Below are 10,215 nucleotides of genomic sequence, written 5' to 3' on the forward strand. Positions count from 1 at the left end.
CAGCAGGAGGAGGTCTGGTTCCTCAGTGAGGAGGAGCTGCAGGAGGTCTGGTTCCTCAGTGAGGAGGAGCTGCAGCAGGAGGTCTGGTTCCTCAGTGAGGAGCAGCAGGAGGAGGTCTGGTTCCTCAGTGAGGAGGAGCTGCAGGAGGTCTGGTTCCTCAGTGAGGAGGAGCTGCAGGAGGTCTGGTTCCTCAGTGAGGAGCAGCAGGAGGAGGTCTGGTTCCTCAGTGAGGAGGAGCTGCAGGAGGTCTGGTTCCTCAGTGAGGAGGAGCTGCAGGAGGTCTGGTTCCTCAGTGAGGAGGAGCAGCAGGAGGTCTGGTTCCTCAGTGAGGAGCAGCAGGAGGAGGTCTGGTTCCTCAGTGAGGAGGAGCAGCAGGAGGAGGTCTTGTTCCTCAGTGAGGAGGAGCAGCAGGAGTAACCAGGTTCCTCCGTGAGGAGGTCTGTGTGGAGGAGGCCCTCTGTGTACAGGCTGGTGGAGTCATGCTCTGCTGCCCCCTAGTGTTCACTGGCGGCGCTCACAGGGACGGCCGCAGCTGTGTGGAGCAGGTGTGTGGTTCCGTTATCCCGCGCGGCGGTGTGGTTAATCGTCTTTTGTCCGGCGTATCACATACAGCATCCATATATAAATATATACGGCGTGTAAAGCCCTCTGAGACCCACGGCATCGAGGGCTGAGCACTCTGCGGACGCCACAGCTGCTCTTTAGAACTGTAAATGACTCCAGCCACGCCTCCTCGTTTCAGTCACGCTTTATTTCAGGTTTGGTTTTCATAATCAAAAAAATGACATTGAATATATATATATAGAGAGAGAGAGAGAGATTTTTTTTGCTGATATATAAAACAGAATGGTTTCTGCTCTGAACTAACATTCAGTATTTGTGTTGACAAGGTCTCTGGACTCCCTCTGGTTTCTCCCTTCCTCTAGTCTCTCCAGGCCTCAGTCCTCTGGACTGTTCCATATCTCCAGGCTCTGGGTCTGAGACACTGTCTCTCTCTCGTCTCTGAGAGCTGGTCTCTCTCTCATCTCTGAGAGCCGGTCTCTCTCTCCCTCCTCTCTGAGAGCTGGTCTCTCTCTCCCTCCTCTGAGAGCCGGTCTCTCTCTCCCTCCTCTCTGAGTGCTGGTCTCTCTCTCCCTCCTCTGAGAGCCGGTCTCTCTCGCCCTCCTCTCTGAGAGCTGGTCTCTCTTTCCCTCCTCTCTGAGTGCTGGTCTCTCTCTCCCTCCTCTGAGAGCCGGTCTCTCTGTCCTTGTCAACCACACCCCCCACCCCAGTCAATACGACCTTGTTGGCTGGAAAGGACGGAACACCATGTTACTGGTACGAGGTGGTACTGGTACGAGGTGGTACTGGTACGAGGAACCAAAGAGCTTTGTCCTGATGGCCAGGGTTGGTTCATGTTTCATATTGTTTATTGATCTCATTAAAAAACACAATGCAAAGGATTGATGGTTATTAGAGCTTCCATTAACATATAAAGTAGTAGTAGTCAGCAGAACAGGGGAAGCCGACATATGGGATTATGATGAAACAGACTTACGTATATATTAATATATCCTCATGTGGATGTCCAAACACACACTGGAACACGGACATGTGGTGTGCGGTCAGGGGCCCCTCTGCACTCTCTCGCCCACGATGTAATGTTTATTTACAGTCTGAGTCCGTCCTGCTCCTTTGCATCTTCCTCTTCGTCGTTCTGAGCGTATGGGGCCTCAATTCCAGGGTCTAGGCCCTAGGCAGGGTCTAGGGTCTAGACCTAGGCCTGCACAGGGTCTAGATCTAGGTCTAGGCCTACACAGGGCAGGTCTAGTAGTCTATTCAGAGGGTCCGGGTGGAGCAGGGCCTAGAACTAGGTGGTCTGGCCGGAGCAGGTCTAGGTCTAGGTGGTCTGGGTGGACCTTATGCCCTAGCTTGTCATCATCATGTTGTTAACCTACAGAATGGTCAAGTATCTGAGCTGCATTCGGAGGCTGCTTAAGGAGACTCAAGGAGACTCAAGGAGACTTGTGGACGAGACAATCATGGCTTATTGAAGCGATTCTGAACCCGTTGCATTTCTTGGCACAACTATATTACAACTGTTGCTTATTCAGACTTATTATATCTTCGATGAGTTATATACAGACGGTCAAAGTAACATTCAAGGCTCCTATCTAAAAATAAATTATTATAATAAATTATTGTAGGTATTCTGTTAAAAATAAGACATATTTATTATTACCGTATCTACAGAAAGTGCAAACTAATGTAGAGTAAAACGATTATTCATGAATCCTCAGCTGTTCCCTAAGCTTTATGTTTCCCGACGTTCCTGAACATAACAGAACCTTCTGTATCTCCAACGTGACCAATCTCATTCAATGGCACAACTCAAACAATATGTAAAGGCTTAAATCTTGTTTCTGTCTTATTGGCACATTCAGTCTGCGTTGGATGAGGAGTTCAAAGATGTCATGTGTCCGTCATCGGTTGTTTGTTTCAGGTTGGTCTGTATATTCCCAGTTCTCTCTATTTTTCTGTCTTAATATAATATATGTTGCCAACCTTTCACGGTGTTTTGACAATTTAGGATAAATCAGCCTCAATTAGCGTTAATTATTGCCTAATGGTCCTTTTTGGTTTATCTCAGCAAATATTCAAAGAGTGGTTTAAACAACTCGCATACATTCAAGCATATCGTACAAGTATACAGATTCAGAGAAATGGCTTACACACACACACACACACACACACGCACACAAACACACACGCACGCCCACACACACGTTAAATATCCGGTCTTCCCTGACCCGTGATGGAACCCAAAGTGTCTTGCAGGAGAGTTCAGTAGCTTATGTCTGAGGTAAAGAAACAGGACATTACACCGGGACAGAGTACAGGACATCACACGACATTCAGCAGATCTACACAATCAGTATCAAAGACACGGTCCAGAAAGAGACATGTTTAGATGTCATGAAACACGGATTATTAGTCACTGACTCCACTGAACTATTTGACGTTCAGTTCTCAGTGTACACGTCAGAACACCGATACACAGGTTGGTTTTGTGTCCCAAAGGACTCATTATCTATTATTTTGTTTCCACCTGAACGAAACATTGTAAATCAAACCACCGTCACGAAGAGAACACATCATGGTACGTATAAAATGGACTCAACGGAAATAACCTGGTTTATGTTGAAGGAATATTCACACTCCCTAAGTATTGCCCAGCGTGGCGAGAGACAATCAGAAATACGGACTTCAGGGGGATTGAGGAGTATTAGCAGGATGTGCATATGAGTGTGTGCGTGTGTGTGCTATCAATTTATCTGTAGCAGTTATTGTGTGTCCGGCTGCAACTGTGTGTTTGTGTCTAATGTGTGTGATGAGTATGTGTGTGCGTTTTCCATTGTGTGTGCCTACGTATGTGTATTTGTTTGTCCCTGTGTGCGTTTGTGTATGGGTATGCGTGTGTGTTTGTGTGTGCAGCTGGTAGTAAATCTCAGAGTCCCCTCGTCTTCCCTCTGTCACCAGCCGGCGTGCGCTGACGTCCCAGAATCCTTTGCGTCTGGACCTCTGAGATGGGCTCCTGGCCCGACGCCTCACTCGTCTATAAACTGGATGTCCTCAATCCTGCAGGAGGAGAATGACATCACCATGTGAATGACATCACCATGCAGCAAGGACAACACCATCCTCAGTCACGCAAATCACTTCAATTATTGTTATCACATTTGTATAGAATATTATCCTTTTTATAAATCGTTACAATAAACTCAATTCTATAAATTATTCGAATTGTAATTAATTAAAATATTTTTTTTCCATTATTTATAAAAACATGATTTTAATAAATTTGTATAATTTTTTATAAATACTGATAAAAAACTTCTCGGTTTTTTATATTCTTATAATCATTTTGTTGAACTGAATAAATATGAATATATCTGTGATACCAGTCTTCATTCACAGCAAAATTCATGGACGAAATTTGATAAGACGGAGGAAGAGGAGGAGGAGGAGCAGGAGGGGGTCATGTGGTAGGGGCCCGGGGGCCAGAGTGCTCCAGTCTTGCCTTCTTGGTGGGCCCTGGGCGCGGGTCCTTCGGGTTGGAGCCCAGGGATTTCCACATGGTGGTTTTCGACATTTCGTCAGAAATATTAATATCAGAGGGGTCGCGCCTGGGGACACAGGGGGGATGGGGGGGGGGGGGGGGGGGGGGGGGGGATGGGGGGGGGATGGTAGAGGGTGGGTTTGAGGGTCCGGGCTGATAGGGGAGTCAACACGTATGTAGGTTACAGGACATCAACATAACAGGAACACAGACTCAGGAGAAGACAGAGGAGCAGCAGCCAGCAGGTCCCTTTGACACCCTGGAGGGTCAACACTCTGGGGTGCATATCAGACTATCCGTGTTGTGTGGAGTGTGTGTGTGTGTGTGTGTGTGTGTGTCCTCGTGGTTTCTCATCGGGGGTTGTGTGTGTGTGTGTGTGTGTGTGTTCGGTGTGTGTCTCCACATGTGTGTGTGGTGTGATTGTGTGTGTGTCCTCATGTTCCTCACCGAGGGTCGTGTGTGTGTGTGTCTTCATGGTTCCTCACCATTGGTCGTAATTGTGTATGTGTGTGTCTCCATGTGTGTGTGTGTGTCCTGATGTTCCTCATCGGGGGTCGTGTGTGTGTCCTGGTGCTCCTCACCGGGGGTCGTGTGTGTGTGTGTGTGTATGTGTGTGTGTGTCCTGGTGCTCCTCACCGGGGGTCGTGGGCTCTCGGGGGCTGTGAGGTCTTCTCCTTCTCCAGAGGAACCTCCACCGCTGTGCTGTCGTCCCCCTTGGTGCTCAGCATGACCTGGGACTCCTGGAGAACACACGCACGCACGCACACACACACAGACACACACACACACACACACACACAGAAGAACACAAACGCACACAAAAGCAGGCACGCACGCACACACATACACACACACACAAACACGCACACACACCCACGCACACATTCGCACACACACACACACACACACACACAAACACAAACACGCACACATTCGCACACACGCACGCACATACAAGACCACACACACACACACACACACACACGTTACTCCTTGTTATCTTGGTGTTCCTCAGTAGAAGCTGAAACATCATGAGACCTCCAGAGGACCAGGGCGTGGTCCCGGTCTCCGCACTCTCTGACTGACCTCGCTGACCCCCGGCAGGACGCCAGGCCCCACCTCCTCCATCTTCTTGGAGGCGTCGTCCAGGCGCTTCTTCTTCCACTCTGGCATCAGGTCGTCCAGGTAGCTCAGCTCCCTCTTGGAGAAGCACAGGTCCAGAAGCTTCCGGATGAACACCAGCGCCAGCACCTGGTAGGGTTAGGGATAGGTGTGTGTGTGTTAGTCTTCTTGTGTGTGTGTGTGTGTGTGCGTGTGTCTGTGTGTGTGTGTGTGTGTGCGGCTGTGTTTTAGTGTGCGTGCAGTGTGTGTCTGTGTGTGTGTGTGTGTGTGCGTGTGTCTGTGTGTGTGCGGCGGTGTTTTAGTGTGCGTGCATGAGTGTGTGTGTGTGTGTGTGTGTGTACCATCATGGGGAAGACGATGGCGGCGGGCGAGGTCTTGATGACCCACAGCAGCACCAGACAGGTGAGCTGCGTCAGCGTGAACAGGTGCACCTTCCTCAGGGGCACGTGGCGCAGGTAGATGAAGTCGGGCTGGTGCTTAGCGGGCATCCCGAACAGCTTCAGACGGTCGAAGAACTGGAAGAGAGAGGGGGGGGGAGGGAGGGGGGAGAGAGAGAGAGAGAGAGAGAGAGAGAGAGGGGGGGGAGAGAGAGAGATAGGGAATAGGGAGAGGGAGAGGGGGGGAGAGAGAGCAAGAGAGGGGGGGGGGAGAGATGTAGTTATGTGAGGAGGCTGTGAGGAGGCTTGTGTGTGAGGAGGCTTGTGTGTTGACCTGTGTGTGAGGAGGCTTGTGTGTGAGGAGGCTTGTGTGTTGACCTGTGTGTGAGGAGGCTTGTGTGTTTACCTGTATGCCCTTCAGCGAGGAGGCTCCCATGTAGAGGAACACGCCGTACAACACCGGCATGGGGATGAACTGGATCGACAAGAAACAAAAGAACACAGTCAGGATCAACCACAAACACAACACCACCAACACAACACCACAAACACAAACACAACACCACAAACACAACACCACAAACACAACACCACAAACACAAACACAACACCACAAACACAACACAACACCACAAACACAACACCACACGCAACACCACACACACAACACCACAAACACAACACCACAAACACAAACACAACACCACACGCAACACCACAAACACAACACCACAAACACAAAGCCACAAACACAAAGCCACAAACACAACACCACAAACACAAACACAACACCACAAACACAAACACAACACCATACACACAACCCCAGACGGCCTGCCAGCGGGCCGGTCCGTGGGGGCCGTGTTCCCCGGAGCGGCCAGAGGGGGGCGCCAGACTCACCTGCAGCGCCCCGGTCATGAAGACGGAGCAGCCCATGAGCAGGAAGATCAGCAGGCCGGTGAAGCGCTGCTCCCGGATGCCCAGGAAGCGTGGCTGCTCGCCGGGGGCGGAGCTCTCCGACTCCAGCTTCAGGCTGTTGACGTGGGAGATGGAGAGCACCGTGGCCGCCACGAACCACGGCAGGCCCATGATGGAGCACACGGCCAGCATGATGGCCACCATCAGCAGGTCCAGGTGGTAGCCACAGCCCTTCTGCAGCACAGCAGGGGGTCGGGGGGTCGGGGGGGGCGGGGGGGTAATATCATCAGACAGCGTGGTGATAGTCCCTTTATCGTCTACCAAGCTGATGAAGGGAATCCTTCACACACTAAGCGCTTTTTAAGGTGCTCTAGTATGAAAGATATCATTTACTTATCTGTAGTAGATATATAGTATATAAGATGTCACAAAAGTCAGTTAAATATCAAACTGATGTCAGTTATTCTAAAGTCAGATAACACTCGTTTGAAACCTCATCACATGAAGTGGTTCTGTGTCATCATCACAGGAAGTGGTTCTGTGTCTTCACAGGAAGTAGTTCTGCAATGAGGTAAGGGACCCCTTCACAGTAAGTGGTTCTGTGTCACCACAGGACGTGGTCACTTGGGCCCCACCCACCAGCAGCTTGTGCTCCTTGCGGTTGATGATGACGGCGGTGATCTGCTGGTCCATGAAGATGAGGATGGTGCAGAGCAGCGCGGGGATGGAGGCCGCCAGCACCGTCCACCACGGGTTACGACCGATCGGGTTCATCAGCCAGCCGCGGTCGCTCCTGGTGGGCTGGGGGGGGGGTCACAGCACACGGTGGAGGGGTCACGAGGAGGGGTCTCCCTCCTCTCTCTCCTTCTGTCTCTCTCCTCCTCTATCTCCGTCTCTCTCTCTCTCCTCCTGTCTCTCTCTCTCTCCTTCTGTCTCTCTCCTTCTTTTCTTCTGTCTCTCTCTCCCTTTCTCTCTCTCTCCTTCCGTTTCTGTCTCCTTCTCTCTCTCTCTCCTTCTGTCGCTCTCTCCCTCTCTCTCTCTCTCTCCTTCCGTCTCTCTGTCTCTCTCCTTCTGTCTTGTTCCCCCTCTCTCTCTACCCCTCGCGCTCTGTCTCTGTCTCTCTGTCCCTCTGTCTCTCTCTCTCTCTCTCTCTGTCTCTCTCTCTCTCTGTCTCTGTCTCTCTCTGTCTCTCTCTCTCTTTCTCTCTCTCTCTCTGTGAGTGATGATAGTGTAGCACCTTGTTGTTTGATGCTACACCTTTCTAAAGGTGTGTCATTGATATCCCTACCGGTTTCATCTGGATCTCTGCCCCGCTCACCTCGAACTTGCTGGGCACCTGCAGCTTCTGGGAGGGAACCCCGATGACGTAGTCCAGCAGCACCATCACCACGATGGTCAGGAACACCGCAAAGTCACTGATCATGGACCGCACCTGGAGGCACACAGCAGGGCTGAGACCAGAGCTGGGCCGAGCCCTCGGGTGTAGCTGGTTTAAAGATGTAGCTGGTTTACGGTGGAGCTGGTTTAAAGTTCAGGTGTAGCTGGTTTAATGTTCAGGTGTAGCTGGTTTAATGTGTAGCTGGTTTAAGGTGTAGCTGGTTTAAGGTGCCAGTGTAGCTGGTTTAAGGTGGAGCTGGTTTAAGGTGGAGCAGGTTTAAGGTGGAGCTGGTTTAAGGTGGAGCTGGTTTAAAGGTGGAGCTGGTTTAAGGTGGAGCTGGTTTAAAGGTGCGTTACCTTGGTGGGGAAGTAGCGACTGGTCTTGAACTGCTTGAGGAAGGCGGACATGAAGAAGGTGGCGAAGAACAAGATGGTGGACCAGAAGAGCACGTCGGGGGTGTAGGGCCCGTTGTGGCCGCACGCCGTCCCCACAAACTGGCCCTGCATGCTGACACACTCCTGCAGGGGTCCACCACAGCACCCTTCAATACTTGATCCCATAACTGTCCAGGCTTGTGCGTTATGTTTCACTAACGCAAATTCAATAACCAGAATAAACCACTCTGCTTTGTGTGTGTTTATAGGGAGCCTGTATTTATAGCGAGTGTGTGTGTGTGTGTGTGTGTGTGTGTGTGTGTGTGTGTGGGGGGGGGGTTTATAGGTGTGTGTGTGTGTGTGTGTGTGTGTGTCTGTATATGTATGTGTATGTGTATTTGTATGTGTATGTGCTTGTGTATGTGTGTGCGCGTGTGCGTGTGTGTGTGTGTGTGTGTGTGTGGGGGGGGGGGGGGGGGGTTTATAGCTAGTGTGTGTGTGTGTGTTTATAGCAAGTGTATGTGTGTGTCTGTATATGTATGTGTATGTGTACATGTATGTGTATGTGTATGTGCTTGTGTATGTGTTTGCGTGTGTGTGCGTGTGTGTGTGTGTGTGCGCTGAGGTCACCTTGACGGTCAGGTTGTTCCAGGGCACGGTGGCGGCGCTGATGTTCTTCTGACCCCACAGCTCTAAGGTGTTGTTGCTGGGGTTATCTGGCTCTGCACACCTACAGCTGCACACACACACACACACACACACAGGTACATACACAGAGTGCATAAGTGGGCAGCAGAGAGTGCATGACAGGAGAGAGATCTAGAGAGAGAGGGGAGAGAGCTAGAGAGAGACAGAATGCTACAGACAGTCGAGAATATAAACACAGATGCGAGAGAGAGAGAGAGAGAGAGCTAGAGACAGAAGGGGGAGAGCTAGAGAGACAGACAGAAGGGGGAGAGCTAGAGAGAGAGACCGAAGGGGGAGAGGTAGAGAGAGGGAGGGAGGGTTAGAGAGGCAGGGCTAGAGAGAGACAGATCCAGTAAGAGGATAAGGAGTTATAAAGCCTCTCTCTCCATTAGCGGTAGAGAGCTCTCCATCCATGGGGTACACAGGTACACTCAGTGAGAGTGAGTGACGCAGGAAGGGCCCTGAGGGGGAGAGAAGGAGGAGAGGAGGTGGTGCTCACTAGGCCAGCGTCAGCTTGTCCAGCTCGCTGTGCGTGTTGATGGGGTAGATCTCCCCCAGGTGGATGAGCTTCTCCAGGGCCTCGTAGATGAAGATGAGGCAGATGAGGGCTGCGAAGGCCTCCTCGGTGAAGCGTGTGATGTAGCAGACCAGCGAGCTGGCGTCCGTGGCCACCAGCAGCAGGCAGAGCAGGGCGGTCCACAGCCCGATGCACGTCCTCAGAGACAGGTAGGAGAGGTCGTAGTCCCTGGGTGACGGCGGGTGGAGGAGGTGATGGAGGCGGTGGGTGGGGACGGGGAATGGGAAAAGAATTGCAATTCATTTCAGTCAGGACCACTTGCTTTAATTACAAAAACATGTACGCAAGTTTTTTTTTTACAGTTGCATGTGTTTGGCTGAGGAGAGAACAACGCAGAAACTCTCATAAACTATGCATGCTATCATACTTTTTTCAGAAATGATTATGTTAATAATGAATGATGAGATTATAATGAGATAATATCATTATTAGTTTTCCAGCATTTTCGTTTTCCATGAGACCGTTTTTGGTTCATTCAGAGATAATAACCTCAGTGATGCTGAAAAGCAGAAGACATTTTGTTCCAATGAAAGGGATCACAGAGTAGTGGGGGTGAGGGGGTGGGGGGAGTGGACCGCCTACTTGCAGAACTTGTAGAGGATCTTCTCAAAGACCAGGACGGGTCCGGTGCTGCCCAGGATGGTGAGGGGCTGGCCGGCGAACAGGGAGTAGGCCACGCCCGT

The 10,215-nt window shown here is 50.9% G+C and overlaps 1 protein-coding gene across 1 annotated transcript in view; it reads right to left on the bottom strand.

Annotated features, from left to right (window-relative positions):
• Window positions 1–4,018: 4,018 nt before the first annotated feature.
• slc4a8 (solute carrier family 4 member 8) overlaps window positions 4,019–10,215 on the bottom strand; it is a gene marked incomplete at both ends in the record, with an annotated part of 27,948 nt that continues 21,751 nt past the window's right edge. The window contains 12 exons of the mRNA XM_084464724.1: window positions 4,019–4,166; window positions 4,736–4,839; window positions 5,219–5,350; window positions 5,563–5,736; window positions 6,005–6,073; window positions 6,499–6,750; window positions 7,156–7,317; window positions 7,835–7,948; window positions 8,251–8,412; window positions 8,899–9,004; window positions 9,455–9,700; window positions 10,115–10,215. The exon at window positions 10,115–10,215 is cut by the window's right edge and continues 33 nt beyond it. Coding sequence (XP_084320850.1) covers window positions 4,019–4,166; window positions 4,736–4,839; window positions 5,219–5,350; window positions 5,563–5,736; window positions 6,005–6,073; window positions 6,499–6,750; window positions 7,156–7,317; window positions 7,835–7,948; window positions 8,251–8,412; window positions 8,899–9,004; window positions 9,455–9,700; window positions 10,115–10,215 — 1,770 coding nt within the window. The remainder of the gene's footprint in view (window positions 4,167–4,735; window positions 4,840–5,218; window positions 5,351–5,562; window positions 5,737–6,004; window positions 6,074–6,498; window positions 6,751–7,155; window positions 7,318–7,834; window positions 7,949–8,250; window positions 8,413–8,898; window positions 9,005–9,454; window positions 9,701–10,114) is intronic.

Source organism: Micromesistius poutassou (assembly GCF_964030765.1).
Source record: "Micromesistius poutassou genome assembly, chromosome: 2".
Lineage (NCBI taxonomy): Eukaryota > Metazoa > Chordata > Actinopteri > Gadiformes > Gadidae > Micromesistius > Micromesistius poutassou.